The sequence below is a fragment of the Agelaius phoeniceus genome, chromosome 21, assembly GCF_051311805.1.
Source record: "Agelaius phoeniceus isolate bAgePho1 chromosome 21, bAgePho1.hap1, whole genome shotgun sequence".
Taxonomy (NCBI): domain Eukaryota; kingdom Metazoa; phylum Chordata; class Aves; order Passeriformes; family Icteridae; genus Agelaius; species Agelaius phoeniceus.
The window spans coordinates 2,475,549-2,502,493 of NC_135285.1; the positions used below are offsets into that span (position 1 = coordinate 2,475,549).

General features: G+C 46.6%; 1 protein-coding gene across 10 annotated transcripts in view; it reads left to right on the forward strand.

The window, feature by feature from the left end:
* Positions 1-26,945, forward strand: part of CACNA1B (calcium voltage-gated channel subunit alpha1 B) — a 337,207-nt gene that overhangs the window by 226,443 nt on the left and 83,819 nt on the right. For 6 of the 10 annotated variants that reach the window (XM_077189241.1, XM_077189242.1, XM_077189243.1 and 3 more), the window contains 3 exons: positions 8,309-8,415; positions 17,210-17,272; positions 24,920-25,744. In XM_077189241.1, coding sequence (XP_077045356.1) covers positions 8,309-8,415; positions 17,210-17,272; positions 24,920-25,744 — 995 coding nt within the window. The remainder of the gene's footprint in view (positions 1-8,308; positions 8,416-17,209; positions 17,273-24,919; positions 25,745-26,945) is intronic. The other 4 variants (XM_077189244.1, XM_077189246.1, XM_077189248.1 and 1 more) reach the window with 1 other exon arrangement.

Here is a 26,945-nt window from a genome sequence, read left to right on the forward strand (position 1 = left end):
TGATTGGAAGCTCAGACAGGAGCAAATTCAGGCTCTGTGGTGCTGCTTTTTCCCCTCTGGTGACCAGCTTGCACTGCAGAGATGTTTATTCCCGTGCAGGTTTCTTTATTTCAACTTGCAGGGAATATTTTGTGTTTAGTTTGGTCTCACACTTTGTGTCCTTTACCTTGCTGAGGTTGGTGATGGATTAAAGAATTAAAATTTTCCAATCAGCTCCAGGCAAAACAATTTGCAGAGGCTGTTGTGAGCACTCAGGGGAGATGTTGGGAGATTCCTGCCTCTCCCCAGGTGTAAGAGAAGTCAGAGGCACAAAGCCAGGTCCTGGCAGGGGATGGCAGTGACAGGATGGCAGTGACACTGCCAGGATGTGGACACAGATTTCTGTTGGAAAATGTTTACACTGAGAACAGCTCAGCCAGGGTTGTGCAGGAGGATTGTGACTGTTACCCTTGGTATTTGGGTTATTACACAATTTTGATTTCTTGGCATATCTGGTGGATTTATGAGGAGATTTGAAGGGATTTTTGCACATTTTTAGCTTTTCTCACCCATTCCTGTGCTGCTGCCATCAGCAGCAAGTCACAGTGACCTGCTGGGGCACAGGCAGCAGTGTCCCCATTGGGGTGGTTGTGTTTTAAAACTTTAATTTCTTTCCTCCTGCCAGTGGCTGAGCTCTCTGCCCACGTGCTGAGGCAGCAGCAGGCACAGGTGGTTTTTATTTTTAAGGAAAGGAAGGAGCTGGAGCAGCCTGGGACAGTGGGAGGTGTCCTGGATGGGTTTGAGGTCCTTGCACCCCAAACCATCCCATGGAATTGTTCAAAAGCCACACAGATGTGGTGCTGAGCTCTGGGGGTGGATCTGGCACTGCTGCACTCGAGCTTTCCCAGCATTTTTGGCTCTTTGGGTCCCCAGTGCAGCTCCACACTTGAGGGACACGGAGATTTCCCCATTTCCCACCCTCCTCCAGCTGCTGCAGAGCAAACCAGCCAAAGGTTCCCCTCAAAAACCACATCCCTGCTGTGGCTGAGCTGCTCTCTCATCTCCCCTTTTCCTGCAGGAATGGCGCCAGCTTTTCTGGAGCTTTCTCCCAACAAACCCTCCAAACAGCCTGGTGGCTCCTGGGTGAAAAAAATAAATTATTATTATAAATATATAATAATAAATATTTTAATAATAATATTAAATAATAATGAATTATTATTTAATATTATTTATAATGTAATATTATTTATAATTTCATAATATAATTTTAATAATATTTAATAATTATTATTTAATAAATAATAATAAATAATATATAAAATAAATATTTTATTATAAATAATTTTAATTTAAAAATTATTATAAATATTTTAATTTTAAAATTATTTATAAATAATTTTAATTTTAAAATAATATTTTATTATTATAAATAATCTTATTATAAAAATTTTAATTGTAATAAAAAATTTCATTACAAGTACTTTTAATAAATAATTTTATTATTATGAATAGATTTATTATGAATATTTTGTTATAAATAATTTTATCATAAGTAATTTTTATTATTAGAAATAATTTTTATTATTATAAAGAAAATTTTATAATTTTTTATTATTTTATTTTTTGTCCCAATTCTGTGCTCTGCATCCCTTAAAATGCTGCTCATGGCTGTCTTTATTGGCTCTCTGTTGTTTTGGGAGTTTTTCCTTTTATTATTATTTTTTTTTAATGGGAATTTTCCCCCTTTCAGCAGCTCAGCTGTTTCTGTGCTCACAGAAATCTTCAGCCTGGAGGCAAAGATCCTCCCAGATTTATGGGCATCCCTTGCACGTGCTAAGAGGGGAGATGAGGCCCAGCACAATTCTTGGATAATGAAGCTCATCCTCCTTCTTTTTTAATCCTTTAAGTGCTTTCTTGTGAATATTTCAGCAGCTGACAGGGAGGGTTAGAAACCTGACTTTGGGGATGTTTATAAAGTCTAATTAAACATTGATGGATTCAACAGCATTGCCAAATCATAAAGCTTCTCCAAAAACTCTCTTGGGGATTTTTTTTTTTTGTTTAATTTTATTTATGATCCCCTCCCCCAAATCACTGGGGCTTTCAAAAGAAGAGGAAAAAGCTAAAATTCAATTAGACACATACCTGGAGAATGAGGGATTTCCTGCTGAGTAAATATGATCATGCAAGCCCCAAAAATGGCCCAGAGATACAAGGAAGTTACTCAGGAGTCAGTTGGTCCCAGGAGACTCTCCTGACATTTATTCTGTGAAATTAATTGAGATCAGTGCTGAATTTAATGTGGGAGAACCAGAAGCAATTGAAATCGCCTCTGTTTAGGGAAGGCAGAAAACTTCTCTGCCTCAGGACTGGAACATCTTAACTTTCCCCACTTCTGGATGCTAATTTGGGTTTCTTGATGTGGCATTTGGGCCATTTCTGGGCTCTGTGACCTGTAAGAGGAGCTCTCAGAGCTGGGGCTATATTTAACTGCAGCTTGATCATCCTGTGGCTGCTACAGAACTCACCAGTGCTTAGGAATGACTCATTTTGGGGGGGAAAAAAGAAATAATCACCACCTTTGCTTTCAATCTATAAAAAATCTGCTCCCAGCTCCCTCTCCTGCTCTTCCTGTTCTGGTCTTGCCCTGACTCAAACTCTGCCACCTGATTTTTAATGATTCCTGAGAACTCTCCTCAATCCCTTTGGATTCCCTCACCTTTAGGGGTTTCTTTTCTATATTGACAGGTTTTTCTTCCTGTTCACTTATTCAGAGCAGAATTTACAATTGTGCCCAGAATTTGCTTTTCGGATCTCTCTGCTGGTCATGCAGAATGTCTCTGGTGACATCCAGCAGCTCACTCAACTGGAGGGTAAACCCACTACAACTGAGGCTTTATTTTCATAAATATCTTCAAGCAAAAAGTGTTTTCTCATCTCTGTGCACTGCCAGTGATCCCTGAAAAAAGCAGGATATAAACATATATGAAGGATGTGGGAATTTGATATAAATTTGTATAAAATTCTTGAGGGATGCCCAGAAATTCTGGACTGAAGGGAGTGGCCAAACCCAGAGCTGAGCATCCATAAATCCCCCTCCTTCCTCTGCAAAAGGCTTTAACTGGCTGGATATATTCAAGAAAATTCACTTTTAATGATGCACATCATGATGGGTAGCCCCAAAAATGGGTTTTACTCTGTGAGAAATTGATTTAAATGAAAATTTAAACCTCTAGAAAACAGAAAGGACATGAACCAGGGATGTCCTTATGGGCAAGAGCTTTATCTCTGAAATGGGGGTGACAGTTTGAGCTGGAATTTGAAATATCAGGTAAAAAATCAACGAATTTTTGGAGTCATCTGCAATATCTGCATGGCAGGAGGCACAGAGATATTACAAAGCAAACATCTGCTGAGGGCTGGGCTCGTTGTGAGGGAGGAACAGCTGCGTTTGCTGCTCCTTCAGGATGGAAATCCAGCAGAATTACAGAGGCACCCGGGAGAATGGAGCAGAAACCACACATTTCAAAGAGGTTTTAAAACCTGCACCTGGTGCTTTAGGGGCAGAGAAAGAAAAATCAGCAGCCTTTGGTTTTTAAGGCTGCTGGAGATCCCTCAAAGGAAGAAATAATTTGAATTTACCTGGAGGATGAAAGGAAAACCTGAAAGATTTTTTAATTGGGGTGTTATTCCTTATAAAATTTGTGTCCTGAGGATAACATTTCTGCTGCATTGGTGATGGGCACAGTTAATTTTATTTTTTTTTTTTAATTAAAAAAACAAACCAGGAGCTGCTGTGGGATTTGTGTGGGAAAGAGAATTTGTGTTGGAACCACTCTGGGATGTTTTGTTCTTGCTGAGCAGCGACCCCACAGAGTCCAGGGGGAAAAACTGGGGGGCACAGGGACCTGGGGACACACAGCTGGGACAGGGTGACAACATCTGTCTGTCCCAGTCCTGCTCCATGGAGGGAGCTCTGCTGCCCTGGGGATGGCAAAACCCAGGGTGGGAAATGTGGAATTCATTCCTTTCTCTTTTTCCTCCCCAAATCCACTGAATTGATCCCAATCCATGGGTGCTTTGCTGCTTTCCCACCCCAGCAGGGGGAAAGGACAGGGGGGTGTCAGCTGGGGCTGAGCTGGGGGCCAGGATTAAACCAAACACCCTTGGTTGGCAACGAGCTCCCAGAGCTTTGATAAATTGGAATTTGGCATAAAATAAAAATAAAATACTGGAAATTATGGGGGAAAAATCCATAAAATACTGGAATTTGGCAGCTGAGAAATATTGACTTTGTATAATTGCTCAGCAGGTCTTTTATGCAGGCCTGGTTATAGACTTGCAAATATTTGCAAAGGGAAAAAAAGAAAAAAAAAAAAAAGGAAGAAATTTATATGGTAACGATTTTTAAATCAATTTTCCATAATTTTTTTTCCTTCTGAAGGAGAAAAATAAAACAGTTTCCAAATGAGTTCAGTGGAAGCAAATAGCACCAAAGGCAGAGCGAGGAGCTGTTTATGCAGATGGAATTCAGGGTGGATAAATCTCTATAATTTCCTATTCCAAAGCTGGAGATCTGTCTGCTCTCATTATTTTAATCCTGACTGCTTGCAGCAGCAGCCTGGAGAGCAGAGGCAGACCTGAGCATTCCATGGAGTTTGACAGAAGAACCTGTGGCTCTCTCAGTGTGGTTTTCTCTGGATTTGTGAGATGCTGGTGATGCTACCAGAACTCTATGCTTACCCTGCCATGATTTGACTTTATTTTGGTTAGAAAATTCCAGCAAAGTGACTTTGGTGACCACTGAAGGGGAGCCAGGTTGTTTCCTTGGGTTTTGCTGTTGCCTCAATGTTTAAGATCCTTAAATTTTAAATTTTTGAAATTAATTTTTGTGATTTTTTTAAAATTAAGATCCTTAATTTTGTGTTTTAGTGGAGCTTTTCATGTTGGGTAGGAAGAGAGAAATCCCAGGTACAATTTTCAGAGGTTAAAAATCCTCATGAGCCAGGGATATGCAGGAAGCAGGAGCAGAACCCTTTGCTCCACAAACTACATTTAATAGGGTTCTTTTTTTGTTTTCTGAGTCCTCAGGGATCTGAGGTGGGTGTGAATAACTGATGGGAGCAGGACCATCCCAAATCCATCCTTTTTTATTATTGTTTCAGAAAAGTCCCCTTGGCAGGGGGTCAGGGAGGATTTAGGAGCCCGTGCAGGTGTTCCAGCAGGACATTGGCTTTAGAGGTTGTTCCACACACAGCTCTGGGAAAAATGGGGAATTCCACCTGGAATTGTCCCATCCCTGCTCCCTCAGAGTCTCCTTCACCAGTGCCATGTTCTGAGAGGAGACCCAGCAGAGCCAAGAACGTTTGTGAGGGTAAAAAACCCTCTTGGCCAAACCTTGCCATTCTCACCTCAACCTGCACCAGGCTGGGGGCTCCTTGCAAGAAAATCTGCCCTCAATTGAAATCCCTGTGTTTTAGAAGCCCTCAATTGAAATTCCTGTGTTTTAGAAGCCCTAAATTGAAATTCCTGTGTCCTTGCAGCCCTAATTTGAAATTCCTGTGTTTTAGAAGCCCTAAATTGAAATCCCTGTGTCCTTCCAGCCCTAAATTGAAATCCCTGTGTTTTAGAAGCCCTAAATTGAAATTCCTGTGTCCTTCCAGCCCTAAATTGAAACTCCTGTGTCCTTGCTGCCCTGAATTGAAATTCCTGTGTTTTAGAAGCCCTAAATTGAAATTCCTGTGTCCTTGCAGCCCTAAATTGAAACTCCTGTGTTTTAGAAGCCCTAAATTGAAATCCCTGTGTCCTTCCAGCCCTCAATTGAAACTCCTGTGTCCTTGCAGCCCTAAATTGAAATCCCTGTGTTTTAGAAGCCCTCAATTGAAATCCCTGTGTCCTTGCTGCCCTCAATTGAAATTCCTGTGTTTTAGAAGCCCTAAATTAAAATCCCTGTGTCCTTGCAGCCCTGAATTGAAATTCCTGTGTCCTTGCAGCCCTAAATTGAAATTCCTTGCAGCCCTAAATTGAAATCCCTGTGTCCTTCCAGGCCTAAATTGAAATTCCTTGCTGCCCTAAATTGAAATTCCTGTGTTTTAGAAGCCCTAAATTGAAATTCCTGTGTCCTTCCAGCCCTAAATTCAAATCCCTGTGTCCTTGCAGCCCTAAATTGAAATTCCTGTGTTTTAGAAGCCCTAAGTTGAAATTCCTTGCAGGCCTAAATTGAAATTCCTGTGTTTTAGAAGCCCTAAATTGAAATTTCTGTGTTTTAGAAACCCTAAATTAAAATCCCTGTGTCCTTGCTGCCCTAAATTGAAATTCCTGTGTTTTAGAAGCCCTAAATTGAAATTCCTGTCTCCTTCCAGCCCTCAATTGAAATTCCTCTGTCCTTGCAGCCCTAAATTGAAATCCCTGTGTCCTTGTAGCCCTGAATTGAAATTCCTGTGTCCTTGCAGCCCTAAATTGAAATCCCTGTGTTTTAGAAGCCCTAAATTGAAATTCCTGTGTTTTAGAAACCCTAAATTAAAATCCCTGTGTCCTTGCAGCCCTAAATTGAAATTCCTTGCAGCCCTAAATTGAAATTCCTGTGTCCTTGCAGCCCTAAATTGAAATTCCTGTGTCCTTGCTGCCCTGAATTGAAACTCCTGTGTCCTTGCAGCCCTAAATTGAAATCCCTGTGTTTTAGAAGCCCTAAATTGAAATTCCTGTGTTTTAGAAACCCTAAATTAAAATCCCTGTGTCCTTGCAGCCCTGAATTGAAACTCCTGTGTCCTTGCAGCCCTAAATTGAAATTCTTTGCAGCCCTAAATTGAAATTCCTGTGTCCTTGCAGCCCTAAATTGAAATTCCTGTGTTTTAGAAGCCCTAAATTGAAATCCCTGTGTCCTTGCAGCCCTCAATTGAAACTCCTGTGTCCTTCCAGCCCTAAATTGAAATCCCTGTGTCCTTGCAGCCCTAAATTGAAATTCCTGTGTTTTAGAAGCCCTAAATTGAAATCCCTGTGTCCTTGCTGCCCTAAATTGAAATCCCTGTGTTTTAGAAGCCCTAAATTGAAATTCCTGTGTTTTAGAAACCCTAAATTAAAATCCCTGTGTCCTTGCAGCCCTGAATTGAAATTCCTGTGTCCTTGCAGCCCTAAATTGAAATTCCTGTGTCCTTCCAGCCCTAAATTGAAACTCCTGTGTTTTAGAAGCCCTAAATTGAAACTCCTGTGTCCTTGCAGCCCTAAATTGAAATTCCTGTGTCCCTGCAGCCCTAAATTGAAATTCCTGTGTCCTTCCAGCCCTAAATTGAAATTCCTGTGTCCTTCCAGCCCTAAATTGAAATTCCTGTGTTTTAGAAGCCCTAAATTGAAATTCCTGTGTCCTTGCTGCACTAAATTGAAATCCCTGTGTCCTTCCAGCCCTAAATTGAAATTCCTGTGTCCTTGCTGCACTAAATTGAAATTCCTGTGTTTCAGAAGCCCTAAATTGAAATTCCTGTGTCCTTGCTGCCCTAAATTGAAATTCCTGTGTCCTTCCAGCCCTAAATTGAAATTCCTGTGTTTTAGAAGCCCTCAATTGAAATTTAGGGCTAAATTTAGCCCTAAATTGAAATCCTTGCTGCCCTAAATTGATATTCCTGTGTCCTTGCAGCCCTAAATTGAAATTCCTGTGCTTTAGAAGCCCTAAATTGAAAACCCTGTGTCCTTGCAGCCCTAAATTGAAATCCCTGTGTCCTTGCTGCACTAAATTGAAATTCCTGTGTTTCAGAAGCCCTAAATTGAAATCCCTGTGTCCTTCCAGCCCTAAATTGAAATTCCTTGCAGCCCTAAATTGAAATTCCTGTGTTTTAGAAGCCCTAAATTGAAATCCCTGTGTCCTTGCTGCCCTGAATTGAAATTCCTGTGTTTTAGAAGCCCTAAATTGAAATTCCTGTGTCCTTGCAGCCCTGAATTGAAATCCCTGTGTTTTAGAAGCCCTAAATTGAAATTCCTGTGTTTTAGAAGCCCTAAATTGAAATCCCTGTGTCCTTGCAACCCTAAATTGAAATTCCTGTGTCCTTGCTGCACTAAATTGAAACTCCTGTGTTTTAGAAGCCCTAAATTGAAATCCCTGTGTCCTTCCAGCCCTAAATTGAAATTCCTGTGTTTTAGAAGCCCTAAATTGAAATTCCTGTGTCCTTGCTGCCCTAAATTCAAATCCCTGTGTCCTTGCAGCCCTAAATTAAATAGGGAGTCCTTGAACAGGGAGTCCTTGCAGCCCACCAGTGGCAGAACCACGCTCCAGAGGAGCTCTGCTCGTTGTTATTCCATGATTTATTCCCTGTCTTCTCTTGTTTTTGTGCCCCAGGACGAGGAGGAGATGGAGGAAGCCACCAACCAGAAGCTGGCCCTGCAGAAGGCCAAGGAGGTGGCAGAAGTGAGCCCCATGTCAGCAGCCAACATCTCCATAGCTGCGTAAGCACCTTTGATTCCTTGGGAGAGCATTTCCCTTCTGCATTTCACTGTCTGTCTGTCCGTCCAGCTGGAGCATCCCATGGTCTGGGAGCCCTCCTGCACCACCTCTGGCCAAATATTTCAGTGCTAAGCACTTAATTAGGAGTTTAATGAAGGATTTCTTTCAGTTTGGTGCTCTTTGTAAGGCCTCAGCTTTGAATAATTGTGTTTTAGGAGGAGTTTTGGTTTTTTTAAGGTAGATTTCACCAGGTGAAGTGTTAACATCCCACTTTGGATTTTTAATGAGGAGATGAGTTTAATGATTTTTAATGAGTTATTTCTGTGTGTGTGCACAGAAATCAATATTTTTATAATAATCTTGAGAATTGAAGTGCAAAGGCATTCTCTTAAATAGCTGAAAAATGGGCTTGAATTCCATTTCCTTGCTGTTTGAAAGAGCTGGGTGGAATAAAATGCTCTGGTTTGGAGGCAGGAACATCCATTTGGGATTCCCAGATGCCTGGATGAGGACAAGCACAGGCTCTGTGATACCAACACCCTTTGAGGAGAGCTTTGCCTTGGGCCCAATTTTTCCTGGCTCCTGGAGGTGCAGAAATGAGGTGTAGGTGGGAATATTTGAGGTCCAGGTTCCTGTGTTTGAGACATCCCTGGAAATATCCAAGTGTTGGATGGACTCAGAGCAGCCTGGGGGGGTGGAGGGTGTCCCTGCAGAGGCTGGGATGGGATTTAAGGTCCTTCCAACCCAAACCATTCCATGACTCTGTTCTGGGATTCCTCACGAGGATTTGCTGAAAAGGTTCCTTGAACTCTTCTGGAATTTCAGCAGCAACACCAAAAAGTTTGGTCCTGCATTTTACTGGGAGCTGCTGATGTTTTCCAGACCCCTTTTACAGAGGGGACCTCCAAGGCTGGAGAAGCTCAAGCACAAAAAAAAAAGAAATTTCCTGCTCAATTTACTGGAAAAATCCTGAACTGCAGCCGGATTCCTTTGGTGGAAATCTCTTTTTACTGGGACTTTAATCCACTTTAGCTAAGACAAAAGGCCAAGTGGAGCCAGTTTATTACATGTGAAGGAAAAGAATATTATTAATTTGCCTATTTTATTCTTCTTACCATTTTATTTTGTCATTACTGCAGTAATCAGTTCCTATTTATGCTCTGGCTGTTTGATAGTTTTAAATACCATTTTTTCCTTACAATTATTTTCTGGCCAGCCTTGAAAAGAAGTCAAATGAGGATAATTGCTCCTGCTCTTTGATGAATTTCTTGGTTCTGGTATTTGAAAATGCAAGATGATGATGGTGCTTATTTGCTTCTGTGTTTTGCATGGGAAGATTTCTTAGAAATTAGGAGAAAAAAACCAACTCACTTCCATGGACCTAAGATTGAAATTGCTTAAAATCACCTTTTCCCATGATTTTTCACCAGGTTTTCAAAAGCACGAGGAGATTTTTGTGACAGCAGTTCAAAGTGAGGACAAAATTGTGGATTTTTGCTTATTTTGCCTCAAACTGAATCTGCCCTGCCCCAAGTGTGTGAAAATTCACAGGAGCACAGTGGAAGGGATGGTTTGCACATCTCCTGACCTTGTGACACCCTGTGACATCTCCTCACCCTGCTCCACAGCCACTCACAGAGCTCTGCTTTGGGGGAAAAAAGCAACATTTAGGTCCAGGGGTTGATGCCCAAAGAGATGAGGCCCTGGAGGAACAGGCAAGGGAGGAATCAGATTTTGGGAGATGGGAAGAGGGGCTGGATGGATTGGTGGCTTGTGACCCATGAGATTTAATAAATCCAACTCAAGGCAATTTTATACAGAAATCCCAGAATATTCTGAGTTTGGAGAGATCCACAAGGGTCACATCCAGCTCTCAAATGAAGAGCCCATAGAGGGGTGGAATGTCCATCCTCAGGGAGCTCCAGAGGGGCTTGGCAGCCCCTAAATCTTGCAGGGGGTGCTCTGCAAGTTGCAAGCCCCTAAATATTGTATAAGGGGTGGTTTGCAGCCCTAAATAGTGCAGGGGATGCTTTTCAGCCCCTAAATCTTGCAGGGGGTGCTTTGCAGTCCCTAAATATTGCATAGGGGATGGTTTGCAGTCCCTAAATCTTGTATAGGGGGTGGTTTGCAGCCTCTAAGTATTGTATAGGGGGGTGCTTTGCTGCCCCTAAATCTTGGACAGGGGGTGCTTTGCAGCCCCTAAATCTTGTATAGGGGGTGCTTTGCAGCCCCTAAATCTCTCAGGGGGTGCTTTGCAGCCCCTAAATCTTGTATAGGGGGTGGTTTGCAGCCTCTAAATATTGTATAGGGGGGTGGTTTGTAGTCCCTAAATCTTGTATAGGGGATGGTTTGCAGCCCCTAAATCTTGCAGGGGGTGCTTTGCAGTCCCTAAATATTGCATAGGGGATGGTTTGCAGTCCCTAAAAATTGTATAGGGGGGTGGTTTGTAGTCCCTAAATCTTGGACAGGGGGTGCTATGCAGCCCCTAAATCTTGCAGCCCCTAAATCTTGCTTTGCAGCCCCTAAATATTGTACAGGGAGATGGTTTTCAGCCTCTAAATCTTGTATAGGGGATGGTTTGCAGTCCCTAAATATTGTATAGGGGGGTGGTTTGTAGTCCCTAAATCTTGGACAGGGGGTGCTTTGCTGCCCCTAAATATTGCAGGGAGTGGTTTGCAGCCCCTAAATCTTGTATAGGGGGTGGTTTGCAGCCTCTAAATATTGTATAGGGGGTGCTTTGCAGTCCCTAAATCTTGGACAGGGGGTGCTTTGCAGCCCCTAAGTCTTGGATAGAGGGCGGTTTGCAGCCCCTAAATCTTGCAGGGTGTGGTTTGTATTCCCTAAATCTTGGACAGGGGTGCTTTGCAGCCCCTAAATGTTGGGCAGGGGGTGGCTTGCTGCCCCTAAAGCTTGCAGGGGGTGCTCTGCAGCCTCTAATTCTTGGATAGGGGGTGCTTTGCTGTGCCTAAGTCCTGGCTAGGGCTGGTCTGCAGCCTCCAAATCTTGCAGGGGGTGCTTTGCAGCCCCTAAATCATGGACAGGAGGTGGTTTGTGGCCACCATCCCTTGGATTCCTCTCTCCAGAACTGTAGGGCTGATTTAGGGACCTTCTGGCACCCAAATCCACCCCAACATTTCATTTCTCCTGCTCTTATTCCCCACAGTGCTCTGAGGGTGGAGCAGATGTTGTGCCCATGGCAAGCCCTGGCAGATCAGATCCAGAGCTGGACATGCCAAAAGTGCTGGGTGTTCTTAAAAATGGGATTTTTGGGAAATGGAAAGATCACCAGAACCCAAAACTTGGGTACAAAGAATCCAATCCCTGTAGGATTCAGTGAGCAAGGCCTGGGAAAACTGGGATTGAGCTCCTGCAAAGGTGGCTCTACCCAATCAATTTATATTTGTACTTTCCCCTAAGGAATATTTTTTTTTTTAGTTTTCTAGTTTAACATGATTTTCCCAACCTGTGGAAATGGATTTCTGTAACAGCAGGCATCGATGGCACGGATGGATGTTCTGAAAACATTGATATTTTATATTTTCCCTGCCTGCATCAGTCCAAACAGGTGGTGGCAGAGAACACCATGACTTGGATTTTCTTGATCACGATGTTCACGTTCCCAGTGTCCCCACAGAGGTGACAAAGCTGTCCCTGGGCTGAGCCTGCTCAGGACTCACGTTGGCTGTGCTGTCTCAGGGCTCAGGTGCTGTTTTCCTCCCTGCCCTTGCCAGTCCTGCTCCCAGCACTGCCTGTGGCTCCCCTAAAGCTCCTTCCAGCCCTTCCCACGGGGTTGGATCTTCCACCTCTGGCATTTTTCCCCTGCCAATACAGGGTCAGCTGTGCCTGAAGAAGAATTGTTTTGTACTCTGTGACTTAGAAGGATTGGGGTTTTTTTAATTCCATGAGGTAATGGATTACAGTTGCAGCCAGATCTGAGGGAATCATTTAATCACCTGCCCCAGCCTCCCCTCCTAAGCAAACTCCATCAAATTTGCACATCCAGTGCCTTGGAATTGTCCCCTTGTCCCCCTCCTCCTCTCTGAGCTCTATTTATTGTGTTGGTCACTGAACATCATTTCCTAAGCATCAGGAACAGGTTGTTATCCGGTGTTCCCCAGGCTCTGAAGAGGCACCTTCACCTTCCCACCTGGAGCTGGATGCTGTGGGAGCTGGGAATTGCTTTGTGATTGATGGACACCAGGGATCTCCTTTAATAACAGGCTGATCATTGCAGTGCTGGGGAGGGATCGTTCATCATCTGCCTCACAACATCCTGCATTGCTTTGGAGCTCCCAGAAATGTCCTCTCTTGTACTCAGGGCACCCTGACAAAGGCAAGGAAAGATCAATCTGACTCCATGTTCTTAGAAGGCTAATTTATTATTTTATCCCTATACTATCATGGGGGCTCAGAGGGTTGGGATGATCTGTGGTATTTTCAGGGTCCCCTGTCGTTGGGAGGAAATGATGAATCTGACTCCATGTTCTCAGAAGGCTAATTTATTATTATATTATATTATTTATTGTATTAAAGAATACTATAGTAAACTATACTAAAGAATAGAGAAAGGATACAGACAGAAGGTTAAAAGATAATAATGAAAAACTCCTGACTCCTTCTGGAGTCCCAACACAGCCTGACTGTGATTGGTCATTAAGTAAAAACAATTCACATGAAACCAATGAAACAATGACCAGTTGGTAAACAATGTCCAAACACATTCCAAAGCAGCAAAACACAGGAGAAGCAAATCAGATAATGATTGGTTTCTTTTTTTCTCTGAGGCTTCTCAGCTTCCCAGGAGCAAAATCCGGGGCAAAGAGATTTTTCCAGAAAATCTAACAGTGACAGTCCTCCTCCACCAAAGGGATTCACCTGAGCAGATTTGTCTGGCCACAGGTCCTTTTTCACCTGGTGAACTCTGTCCTGCAGGATTCATTTTGTGGTTTCTCTGGATGAAAAGTGACGCTGGTGTGGAGCTGCTGCTTCATCCAGCCCCCAGCATTTCTCTGCTCCAGCAAAGGGATTCCCCTGAGCAGATTTGTCTGGCCACAATTCCTTTTTCATTTGGTGGACTCTAGTCTGAAGGCTTTATTTAGGATGAAAAAGTGAGGCTGGTGTGGAGCTGCTGCTTCATCCAGCCCCCAGCATTTCTCTGCTCCAGCAAAGGGATTCACCTGAGCAGATTTGTCTGGCCACAGCTCCTTTTTCACCTGGTGAACTCTACCCTGAAGGATTTATTTTGTGGTTTCTCTGGAAGAAAAGTGTGGAGCTGATGCTTTGTGCAGCCCCCAGCATTTCTCTGCTCCACCAGAGAGCAGATTTGGCTGACCACAGTTGATTTTTCACCTGGTGAACTCTAGCCTGCAGGATTTATTTAGGATGAAAAGCAAGGGTTGTGTGTTGGTTCTGTCACTGTTTGGCTGAACTGTTTTGCAATGTTTGGCTGAACACAGGAGGTGTGTTTGATTCGAGCCCATTGTTTCACTCTTCTTTTTTTGTGATTATTTTTTGTTTGTTTGTTTTCCATGTAGCATTTTCCTTGCTTTGTTGTTTCTGGAGGTGAGTTCTGGGTTTGTTCAGCCCCTCTGTGTCGTTTGCCCTGCTCAGCCTCTGCACCTGAGGGACTTCACAGAGCCAGGGGTCCTTAGGGCAAACCATTGGTGCAGCTTCCTTGGCAGCCAGACTGGAGGACAGGGGGACAAGGGGACAATTCCAAGGCAGTGGATGTCCAAAGCACTTTTTGGTGCCACTGCCAGTGGAAGAAAGAGCCCTCAGGCTCCTCCCTGTGGGTCACACAAAGACCCCAAAGCAAAGTTGGTTTTTTTTTCCTGCTTTTGCCTGGCCTGATGCCTGAACTCCCCATGTCTGAGTTCCTCCTCTGCCTTCCCTGTCCCAGCCAGAGCTGCACCAATGGCCCGTACAAAAGGGGCTGCCACGAGCTCACCCTGCCCCAGGCAGGGCACACCTGGGGCTCACCTGGCACCCACAGCATTCCCCAGTGCCCTCTCCTCACCTTGCTTGGGGAAAGCCTTAAAATAGCCATTTTTCATCACCCCTAAATTTGTAGGAGCCTGCCAGGTGGTCAGCAACACTTGGAGGAACTTTTTGCACTCTGTGATTTACGAGGTTTGGGGTTTTATTAATTCCATGAGGTAATGGATTAGAGTTGTAGCCAGATCCAAGGGAACAATTTAATCACAGGTGTGAGGGGTGAGTTTTGGGTGGGAGGAGAACTGGGTGGTGGATGAAACGTGGTGGGCAGTGGCAGAGACAGCTCCTGGATGTGGGCACCAGACCTAAGCACAGTTTGTCACATTGCCCACTGCTGTTCCAGAGTTATCTGTGCTTCCCAGAACAACTTCCCAGCCTCCAAGGACCTCCTGCTGTCTCCAGGACTGGTTTCTGCTGGTCCCACTGGTGTTGTTCACAGAACTGGTGCTGTAATTGTAGTCCTACAGGGCTACAGTGCCTGTCAGTGTGAGCAAGGCAGAAAAGCCACCAGAGGTGGCACCTCAGTCACTTCACCCTGACCCTTGTGGCCCTTTTGTACAGGTCTGGGGATGCAGGGAGGGGGGAACTGCTCTGTTTCTCCAGGTTTTCCATCTCGGAGGTTCCATGTTTTCCTTCTGTCTTGGGAGTGCCGTGGCTGATTTCCACATCTCTGTTGGGCTGTGGGGACCCAACAGGAGCCAGCAAGAAGCTGCCTGAACACCCAGCCCGTGCCCTGTGCTCTGCTGGGGGGTGTAAATTAGAAGAGGTGTTCTTTTCCTCTTGCTGGTTGTGATTCCTTCCCTCTGCTCCTCCCCTGGCGTGTGTCAGTGTGTGAGGTTCTCATTCCTCCCGTGGGTTTTCCTCTCTGTCCTCACCGTCGGTGTCACCCACAGCCACTCTCTGGGCTCTGGCCCTCCTTTCTGGTAAGTAGCATCTGGTGAAAATCAACTCCTGCTGTCGTTTTGCCCTGGAAAAGGAGGCTGGGCTGGCTCTGTGGTTTCACACACGACAGTTCCAGGCAAGTTTATGGTTTGAAAAAGGCAGATCGAGCCTCAGGAGCAGAGCAGTGAGCCTGGAGCGCTGCAGGACTTGTGTCACATTCCCTGCACAGGTGACAAGGACAGAGCGTGGCCTTCATCCTGCCCAGCACCAAACGAGGCAGGGACACACACAGAGGTTCATCCCAGCCTCCCACTGAGGGATGTTCATCTGCTTTCCACAATTTTCAACAATTAGACCCAAAATCTCCACACGTACTGCACGGTGCTGAGTCCCAGGTGAATCAGGGCAGCATTCTCCTCCATCCCAAGTTTTCCCAAAGGAATTTCTTGGCTATGCCCTGCACTCAGGGGCTTGTTCTCTGCAGGATTTTGTTGCCAAAGAGTAAAAGGTCTCCAGATTGAACAACCTGGAAATTATAATTTCCTTGGCCAGCACGCAGGACCTGCCACCCCCACTCTGCCTCTGCTCCTGTTTCATTTGATTTGGCACCAGACAAATACAGAAATCCTGGGGTTTAGGTAAAATACTTCACCTGGCTGCTCAGCAGATTGTTTGCTTCAAGCAAAACTTTTATGATGTCTTCCATAATTTTTCTTATATTCACTCCAGGCTTCTGAAACTCTGGATTTTGTGTTATATGCAGTATCTGAGCCAACATTTCTGTTTAGAACAATCCATTAATTTTAATAAATGTATATTTAAACCTCTACTTCTATGATACCCAGAGAATATTAGATTTTAACTGGGCCTTCTGATTGGCTAGAATTGATTGTTAACAGATTTAAATGCTTGTGAAAGCAGGAGGAAAAATGCTGCAACTGAAAAGACAAATCAGGAGGTGAAGGGATTTTATTTTCAGTCTTGGGGAGGGTTTTTGGAATGCTGTAGATTTATAAAAATAATCATTAGAGCTAGGAAAAAATTAATGCCTCAAGCCAGGATCAATCAGGATATTTAGAATCTTGGTTTTCTGTGGATTCCCTGCATTTTCTGTGTGGTTCAGTGATTTCCATATTTAGAACTCCCCCACATAAATCTGTGGAGGAGATGGAGGAGAATCTAGAAAATTCCTTGAGCTGCAGGAAGCGCCTTTCACCCCTGGGCCCTGCCCCACTGGAGCTGCAGCAGAGCTGAGGTTTTTAGGCCCAGTGACCCAGTTTGGGGCAGTCTGAGCCAGGCCCATCCCAATCCCTGTCCGAGGAGAGAGGTAGGTGCCTCCAAAGAGCCCATCCGAGGCAGGGACTGAGGAGAAGTTGTGTGGCACCAGCTGCTGGAGCTCAGGTGGATTTTGGAGCCTGGAGTCCTCTCTCCAGCCCTTGCTCCGTGCTAAAGCTTCCTCCTGGTGCCAGGAGCAGGAATTAGCAAATGGAATCCTCTTGGAAAGGAGGATTTGCAGCACAATCCCCCCGTGGCTGCAGCCAGGCCTCCCCAGGGTGGCCAAGGTGGCTCCTGCAGGACGTTGGCGGTGTGAGTACCAGGGGGCCCCGTGCTGATCGTGTGCCTCTGGGTCACCTCTTCCTTTTGGCTCCCTTTTGGCTCCATTTTGGACTCTTTGGTTGTGTCCTGTTCTCCAGAGGGTGGTGTGTCCATGGTTTCCACAATCCTGCAGCTTGCCCGGTCTCCTCCCGTCTGCACCCGACAGGACGCGGCCTGTACGAGTCTCCTCCCGATGTCTTTTATGGTTTCTCTGCCCGTTTGGTTTGGTTTGATTTTCTTTTTGGTTTAGTTTTTTTGGTTTTTTGGCTTTTTCTTTTCTCACTTTTTGTTTTCTTTGTTTGTTTTGTTTTTTTGCATGTGCAGTTTTGTAAAGCAAACTCGAGGTACTGTATCTCGCAGCTCGTCAGTCTCCAGCGTAAATTCACCGTGAGTTGCTCTCTGTTACGATATTCACTAAGTGGATTTCTCATTCAGAGCTCTGTCAACCTTCCCCTTCTCCTGGTGCCTTCACTCTCCCTGTGTTCTTTTTCCCCAAAAAATCATTCCCATCATTGTGGAAAGCCTCCAGACCAACATCCAGGGAAAGGACTGGAAGGTGTCATTGTCATTTGATGCTTGTGATTTGTGAGCAACTCTTGTGTTCCATACATTGACTGTGACTTTTCCCCCTCTTCCTTCCTCCATTTTTCTCCCTTAATTCCTTTCCATCATTTCTCCTGAACTATTCTCCTCTCTTCTCCTGTCTCCCCTCATTTGATGGTTTGTCTTGTTCTCACTTGTATTTCTTTCTGTTCTCTGTGTTTATTCTGTGCTGGGCTGTTGGCTTTGATGTTCCACCAGTGTTTGCACTCTGGGTTCCGTGGGAGAACCAGGAGAGCTCTCTTGGAGGGAAAACTGGAGGAGGACTTCAAAAGAATTCTGGAAATGGGGTCCAAGTGAGACTAAATTGGAAAACTCTTGAAAAGCTGGTTATGTCTTTGTCTTTGCTCTCTGACCTTCTCGAGCTGGAGCCTAAAGCGACAGATTTTGTCCTGATGAGGCTCTTGGCAACTCCTCTGGAGCTGGAGTTGAGCAAACACAGTGGAAAACTCTCTCTCACTCCATGTGCTTCCTCCCAATCCAATCCTGCTGGCTGTGCTGTGGGTCAGGGTGTGCTTTGACACCAACAGGTTGGTAAAAACATCATTACTGCTGCTGACTAACCCCAAAAACTCCTCATCAGCTCCAGTCCCACCCCCACGAGTGTCCTTTGGGTTATCCTTTAACTGTGTGACCTTGTCTTTCTTCTTTAATGCTTTTGGAGACTCAAGTAAGTGCAATTCCAGCCTGGGGCTGTGTCCTGGCCCCACAGCAGGCACCAAGGTACTGTGGAGCCAAGGAGCTTTTCCAGCAGCTTTTCCAGCAGCTTTTCCTCCCTGATATTTCCCTGGGTGTTTGGGGGCTCCTTGTGCACTGGTGGGTCTTGGACAAGTTGGGATTTAAAATGTGTTGATGCTTTATCTGAGTTTAGCTTCTGTGACCAAGACTGAGCTTTTGTGACTGCCTGAAGTAGGTGTGACCTGTCTGTGCCCAGGTCTGATGGTTCACAGGGAAAATTAGGGGAATAAATGAGATTTAGTAATCTTTTGGATCATTTCTTCCAATGTATTTCCTGGCTGCTGGGAGTTTTAACAGGCAGAAAGGTGCAGAGAGGGCTCAGCTGCACTTTGGGTGCCTCCCACCCTACAGGGGGGACAGCATGGAGAAAGGGAAGTGCTGGGAGCTGCCTTCAACCCAAAATTTCAGTTTCCCCCAGCAGAAGTTACCTCAAACTTCTCCCAATCAATGTTTTCCCAACTAGCCTTTAAAAAAACAGATTTTTGTCTTCTTTTCCAAATTTCCAGAGGCAGAATTGTCTTTTATAAAAGGATGAAATCAAAGTGCAGGTACCAAAATCCTTTTGGAGGGAGGATCTGGCCACATTTTGAGGCATTTTTCATCGGCGTTTGTTGTTAACTCCCCACCAGAACAGAGACCCTGGAATTTAACTGCTGTGACCAAGGCTGAGCTTTTGTGATGGCCCAAAGTAGGTGTGACCTGTCTGTGCCCAGGTCTGATAGCCCACAGGGAAAATTAGGGCAATAAATGAGATTAACTCATATTTTGGATCATTTCTTCCAATGTATTTCCTGGGAGTTTTGACAGGCAGAAAGGTGCAGAGATGGATGAGCTGAATGTGCTTTTTTCCCCCTCAGTGACTATTAAGGAACATTTCCCCAAAAACCTCCAGAGAGATAAAACACTGGGCTTTGTGCACACCAGCCCCAAAGTGAAATATCCCATTGTGTTTTCCAAGTGGAAAATGGAAATGGAAAATGGAGTTTATGAACCCTGAGTTCATGAACAGAAAACAGGATTTGAGTGGAAAGGTTTTGTTGTATTTTAACAACAAATTTCCTTTTATCTGAAACACAGAATTTCACTGCCAGTGTGTAATGTGTGGTTATTTTTAACACTGAGTTATTATCTTTCCATAGGCTGCTTTCATTCATTATTTACTGCAGCAAAATGTTAAGGATTTCCATGAAGTGCAGCAGTGATTTCAAAGGTTATGGGAACAAAATCTTGAATCATTAAGGAGCACCCTAAGATTAGAATCTGACTAAAAATAACTTCCCTTTCTTAAACAAACCACACAGTGCTTGCAGGTTTTATTTATACCAATATTAGTCATTGATTCATTAATATGAATTTTATTTGATTCTCCAGGAATTGCAGGGTTTTCTTTCCAGCCATAGGCAGGAGTTGTTTGTTGGTGTCTTAACCCAAGGAAAACCAGTGGAGCTGGTACCAGCAGTGGTATTACAACATTCCCAGCCTGGAGGGTCTGGGGATGGAGCAGAGCCTTCAAAGAGTTCCAGATATTCCTGAAAATAGGGATGGGGAGTAAAGCAGTGAATTACCAGCAGTGTTTGTAGGATGTTGGCAAGGCAGGAGTGATTTACAGGACAATTTCCTTAATGGCTTCAGGAGTGTTTTAAGCAGCCAGCAGTGAGCAGGGTTCAGATAAGCAGTTGGCTTTATGTTTTTTTGTGGAATTTTATGGGTTTTTGTGGATGATTTTTTTTGTGAAGTAAATATTTGTTATCATGAATCCTCTTTTTGATCAGTTTAGACAAGCCCTGCCCTGCTCGTGCTGTAGCTGGGCTGTGCCTGCCCTGATTTGTGCAGAATTCACTGCCCCAAATGAGGGGGAAGCAGTGGAATTCATTTTTGAAGCAGTGCCATTCATCATATTGATGTTTTTCCATCTCCTCCAAACCCCTCCTGTTGCTGCATCTCCTCCTGGGCAGGCAGCTGGGCTGAAGCCCTGCTTTTGCTTTAAGGGGTGCCATAAATCAGCTCCCAGGTTGTCCCCATGCCCAGGGAGCACCAGGAGAGGAGGAGCTGCCACAAATCCTGAGCTCATTGGCTGTGGGGACCCAGAGAGAGCCAGGGCTGGATAAATCCAGCTGGACAAGCAGCTGCCACTTCCTGATGCTGCTCTGGCTCTGCAATTCCCAGCACTGTCCCCACAGAGCCCATGTGCTCAGGTGCTCTGCCCCCATTGCCACAGCAGCTCCTGTGCCCTGGCTCTGGCTCCTGGGTGGTGTTTTTGGGATGACAGGATTTGGGATGACAGGGTTTGAGATGCTCCTCACTGCTCTAGTGTGGTGCTGTTCCCAGGGGTCCCAGGATGAGGGAAGAGATGAGAATCTTGACTCCATGTTTCAGAAGGCTGATTTATTATTTTATTGTATATATTATATTAAAAGAAAATGATATATTAAAACTATATTAAAAGAATAGAAGAAAGGATTTCATCAGAAGGCTGGAAAGAATAGAATAGGAAAGAATGATAACAAAGGCTCTGTCTCGGACTGAAAGTCTGAGCCAGCTGACTGTGATTGGCCATTAATTAGAAACAACCACATGAGCCCAATCCTAGATGCACCTGTTGCATTCCACAGCAGCAGATAACCATTGGTTACATTTCATTTCTGAAGCCTCTCAGCTTCTCAGGAGAAAAGATCCTAAGGAAAGGATTTTTCATCAAATACATCCGTGACACTCTGGAGATGGAATTGAGCTCCCAGGTGTTACATTTTCCTGATTGGGTTTTTACCACTCTTTGTAAATATCCTGATTTGCCTTTTAAAAAAAATTTTGGAGTGTTTTCCTTGTGGAAAGAGGAATGGCTGTGCAGGCATTGCCTGTGCAGCTCCTGCTCTGGAGCTGTTGGTGCCCAGAGCCAGCGGGTGGCTTTGTGCTGGAGGCTTTGGCACTCGCCTCCGGGACTTGTGTCAGGGTTAAGGATGCAGCTCATTTCCAGGTGCTGGGAAATTCCAGCTTGGAATGTCAGTGCCTGATTTACCCAGGGATCTGAGCTGGGTTGATGTGTGCACTGCCAGCATCCTGCAGGTTCTCAGGAGTGCACTTCCCTGGCAGCACCTCTCACTTAGCCCTGAGTGATGGGCAGTGGGAACAGCTCAGAGATCATTGAAAAGCTGATTTATGTCCTTGGTGGAATTGAAACACAAGTGCAAAACCCCTCCTGCAGTGGCACAGCTCATGTTGGAGCTGGGCTGAGGATCAGCCCTGAATCCCAATCTTCTTCCTCCCCACCTCCAACCTGATTGAGGGGATTTTCTTTCCTTCTTCTGGTGGCTTGGTTTGAACAGACAGGTGTCTGCAAAGGAAGGCAGGAGCCTCTGTTGAAATGGAAAATGTAAATCCCTCCCTCTGAATTATTATGATTTTGAAATTAAGAGCCTCTCAGGCAAAGATATGGGAGTAGGAATAACAGCTCTTTACTAGGAAAATTAAAATACAAATGCAATAGTACAAATAAAGAAAACAAGCCACCGCCAGAGTCAGAGCAGTCCCTGTCCCCTGTGTGTCAGGGGGTGGCACAGCCCCATCCCATGGGGGCTCAGCCCTCCTGCAGTGCCAGCTGTGGCTCTGCTGGAGCAGGGATCCTGCACAAGGGGGGAGTTTTCCTTTGAAAATCCAGTGGAAAAGGCAGCTGTTCCTCTGGGAATGCAGTGGAAAGGCTGTGTATGGTGTCCCAAACCTCAGATTGGATCCAGGTAGGAATGCTTGGCTCCTGCCCTGGGCAATGCAGCATCTCCCCATGGGATGCTGGAATTGGATCAGCCCTGCAGGGACACTCAGTGGCCATGGACAGCAGAGATCTCCTGCAGGGAGGATTGGCTGGGGCAGAGATCAAGAAAAAACTGCCCCATGGACAGCAGAGAACTGCCCCAGCTCTGACAGGTGGGGACAGAACACACAGCCCCAGCCACATCTTGCATTTCCAACACTGGGATGGGCTCAGCACAGGCAGCAGGCACAGGCTGTGTCCATGGCCATGGGAGCTGCCTGATGATTTTCTCCCTGTTTTTCTTTGGGAGTTACTGCAGGGACCCTGAGGCTTTGTGTCCCAGCCCTGCTGGTTCCTGTCCCATGGCACTGGAGCACAGGGTGGAGCAGGGGGTGCTTGTGCTCCTCCCTCTGCTCTTGGGTTTTAGGTAAACTGGAAGTTTCAGCACAAAGTCACTTTTCTAATGAATCTTTAAGGCTGATTATCACCTGAGGGCTGCCCAAAGCACAGGACAGAGGCTGGTCCCCAGCCCAGGACTTTCACTATGGAGTGAGGAATATTCCCTAAGAGCAGAGGTGTTTGTGGCAGCATTCAGGGAGCTCAGCCAGGCACAGAAAATCCCTGAGCTTTCCCTGAGCCTGGCTTTGAAGAGATTTGTAGCCCAGTTGGGTTTAGCAGGGCTAAAACCCCGGGATGCCCATCCCAGGCAGCTCCATCTCTGAGAGCTCTGCAGAGCTTTTCTTGTGCCTTCCCACGGGAAATCCTTGGACAGGGCAGCAGGGCTGGGCAGTCAGAGGCTCTGCACATTCCTCATTCCTTCCCAAACCAAGGAAAGCTGCTGATGAGTGAGAATCTTTTAATTTTTCATAATTTTGAACTAAAGAAAGTTGTGAGTGTCCACTGGGGCTGTTCATCCTTGTTCCAGCTTGGAGGGGGCTCTGCCTCAGTAGGAGCCTGTCCCCCCCTGAGTGTGGGGTTTGGGGTGAGCAGGGCTCTAAGCCATGTCTCCAGGACCTTCTGGTATTATTTACATTTAAACTGTGATTTTTATCACTTGTTTTCCTGCTGTTGTGCAAACTGGGGACTCAGCTGCTGGAAAATGCATCCAGAACTTGGCAACAGGGTGTAGATATTTAATTTTGGTGATCAGCTCTGATTTTGGGACTAAATGAGGTTTTTCACATCTGCCTGCGTGCTCTCATGAGGGCTTTTAGTGATTTTTTTTCCTCTTTAGCAGCACCAGGCAGCAGCAACCTCAGTAAAGAAACGATTCCCCAGCAGAGCCCAGAGACACAAAACCCTTCTGACAGCTCCCACTGTGCCACATGAGCGTGGCTGGACGTCACCTCCCCGGGGTCTGTGCACGGTGACAGAGCCAGACAGTCCCAATCAGCACCAGAACACGCAAAAGCTGCTTTTTCCCACTACCAGGGGAGCCCAAAAATGCGTAAGGAAGTTGTGTTTGCCTCCCATGTGGGCTCTGCTCCCTCCAGCTGCACAGCTCAGCCTGAGGTATGGGAATGGAGGTGTCACAGCAGGCTGGGAGGAGGAAAATGCCTTTCCTGGTTTTGCTAGAAAAAGTTTCATTAAAGAAAAATGGGTGCTGAGTCTCCATAAGGTTAAATCCAGAACTCACCTGGTAGCCAGTGGAATGCAGAGTTTGGCTTAAGGTTTTTAGGAGGAAAAGAAAAAATTTGTCCCTTCACAGACTTCAGACCCTGGTTGGGTTTGTGGTCACTTTGAGAAGTGGTGAGAACCCAAAAGCTGTGCTGAAAAATCAAAGCATTCAGGCCATGCCAGAGGAGGTGCCCTGGTCACAAGAGGTGGCAGAGATGAGCAGGTGTCTCCAGGTGTTCCCTTCTCATCTTCATCTTGGGCTGTTGAGATGGTGAAGGGTTAGAAGGGCCACACAAGGAGGGGCTGAGGGCTCTGGTGTTGTTCAGCTGGAGCAGAGTGAGGGCAGAGCTCCCCGGGGCTGCAGCTCCTCCCGAGGGGCAGCTCCCATCTCTGCTCTGGGCCAGGGACAGGAGCCAGGGCACGGCTGGGGCTGGGCCAGGGCAGCTCAGGCTGAGCTCAGGGCAAGGTTCTTCCCCCAGAGGGTGCTGGCACTGCCCAGGCTCCCCAGGGAATGGGCACGGCCCCGAGGCTGCCAGAGCTCCAGGAGCCTTTGGGCAGCGCTGCCAGGGATGCCCAGGCTGGGCTTGCTGGGACAGGGGCTGGGCAGGGACAGGGGCTGGCCTGGGGGATCCCTTCAGTCCCTCCCAGCTCAGGATCTTTGATGGATCTGTGTGTGACTCTCCCACTCTCTGGGCTCTTTTCCTGGTGCACAGGACAGTTTTCCTTTCCTACTTGTACTTTCCCATTCTCCAGTGATGTGTGGGCTGGCTGGTCCATGCTCACCTGGAAGGATGCTGTGGATTTAGAGCAGTTTTAAACCTGTTCCATGAGCCAGCAGGGCAGCACAGCTGGAAAACAAGCCCTGGGGCTGGCTGGAAGGGGAAGGGGCTGATGGATCCTCAGGGACAGGTTTGATTTTCCCTGCTCTTCCTGCTGATCTAACTTCTCTTGCTCACTACTAATTTCCTCATCCAGATATTTCCAGGTGGGGAGAAAAATGCTGCTAATTTTGGGAAGCTTTGCAGGCTGTTCCAAAGCTCTGGCTGGCGTGTGTGATTTTTGTGTGCTGACATTTTAATCCTTCAGACTGTTCCCTCTGAGGCTTCCACATTTCCGAAATGCAGAATAACTCCTTTCCAGAGGGCTGATCTCATAGTGTGTGGGCAAACTAACACGGATGATCCTGCTGGCTTTCCCTGCTTATGTTCTCTCTCCATCCCTGTTACTCCTTTGCTTTGACCCTCTAATTCCCCACCTCAGCTGAAAATTCCCTCTTTTTTTAGGCAATTGGCGCAAAGTCGGGTGCTGACTTCTCACCTTTCTCCCGCCCTTAGCAAGCAGCAGAATTCCTCCAAATCCAAGTCGGTTTGGGAGCAGAGGACGAGCCAGATCCGGATGCACAACTTCCGAGCCAGCTGCGAGGCGCTGTACAACGAGCTGGACCCCGAGGAGCGGGTCCGCTACGCCACCACCCTGCACATCCGGCCCGACATGAAAACCCACCTGGACCGGCCGCTGGTCGTGGAGCCCCGCGGCGAAGGCAGGAACAACCTCAGCAAGCTGAGCCCCGTGGATGTCCAGGAGGTGGTGGAGCACCCCAAACCCACCTCTGCAGATGGGGCAGAAGCGCCAAGGAAGCACCACCGGCATCGGGAGAAGGAGAAGCTGGGAGAGCAGGAGAAGGGAGATGTGACCAAGGAGGAGAGCGGCGAAGCCGGGGCCGGCACCAAGGAGGAGCGGCACCGGCAGCACCGGAGCCGCAGCAAGGAGGTGGAAGGGGGCAGCAAGGAAGGGAAAAGCGACCGTAGCAGGGGGCAGGAAGGGGGCAAGAGGCACCACCGGCGGGGCTCGGTGGAGGAAGGGGGTGAGAAGGAGCACCGCAGGCACCGCAGCCACCGGCACTCCTCCGACCGGCCGGGCAAGGAGGGCAACGGCACCGCCAACGGCGCCCGCGGCGAGCGGCGCTCCCGGCACCGCGGAGGGTCCCGCTCTGGGAACAGGGATGGAGAGCCCGGGGCCAAGGGGGACAGCGGAGAGGAGCCCCACCGGCGGCACCGGCTCAGGAACAGGGCCCTGTCCACCTACGAGTCCGTGGAGAAGGACAGCGGGGAGAAGGAGGGGGAGGCTGGCGAGAAAGAGCACCGGAATCACCAGCCCAAGTGAGTGAGCGCTGCCAGACCCTGCCTGGGTCAGCTCAGGGGTCACAAAACCCCAGATGTGTTCCAGAAAATCCCTTCTGGCCCTCCCCATGTCATTCCCTGCTGTCCCTGTGCCCGCACCAGCTCCCACCACAACCTGCAGTGTGGGAGTGTCAGGGGTAGGATGGTGGGGATGGATGGAGATGAGAGATCTCTGGAGCCAGGGCTGGAACTTGGGGTTTATTGCAAAGGGCCTGGGGACAGGGCCCTGCTGGGAGCTGCCAGGCACAGCTCAGAGCAGGCCTGAGAGAAGAGAGGGGGAGAGAGGATGAGAGGGTGAGAGAGCAAAAGGGTAAGAGAGCGAGGTTCCCCTTACAATACCATAAATCTTCTTCTGTGTTGAATATTCTGATTCTCACTAACCAATCTAGTCCAAGATACAAATCCTACAGCATTTCCATACAGCCTATAAGAATCATTACATGACCATCCTGTGTTACATTTTAAACCCTACAAACTCCTCTTTGGGCCCTTCTGCCAAGCTGGCAGGGTCTGCTCTGCCCCTTGGGCCTGTCTGCAAGCAGAGGGTGTTGTTCCATCAAAAGGGGATCACCTTCAGCAGCCACACCATTGTTTTCCAGTTGTTCAGTAACTGAGGGATCTCAAAGCTTGCTTTCATTTCAATCTCGCTTATAGTTTCTATATTCTCAAAATCCTTTGCCAGGCAATCATATTGATAAGGCTTTCCTGTTTCATCTTCCCCAACACTGCAGGTCTGTTTTGCCTCAGTCAGCAGTGACAGAGGCTCCCAAAGATGATTTTGGTTCATAAAACAGCTCAGGTTTAAGGCACAAAATATCCTTGCTGTAAACACCAACAGACCCTGTAGGACACCAAGTGGAGCAGAGAATTTCCCAGCTTCTGAAGGGAAATTTCCTTCCTTCTGAAGGAAGCTCCTGAGGGACATCTATTTAAATTTCAGCCAGCCTTGCTTACAGCCCTTTGATTTTCATTTTTAATGGGGAGCCTTCAGCTGCACCACCAGTTGTTCCAGCACATGGCCTCTTCCATTAAGAGCAACGATGGCCCCCATTTGCTTTAATTCTTATGTAAGTCAAGTGAGAAAAGCAGCCCTGGTGAAGCATTTGGAGTAGTTAATAAAGAAGGATAGATTGCCTTTTCAGCTTTATTAGTCTGATGGAAAAGAAATTGCACTGGGATT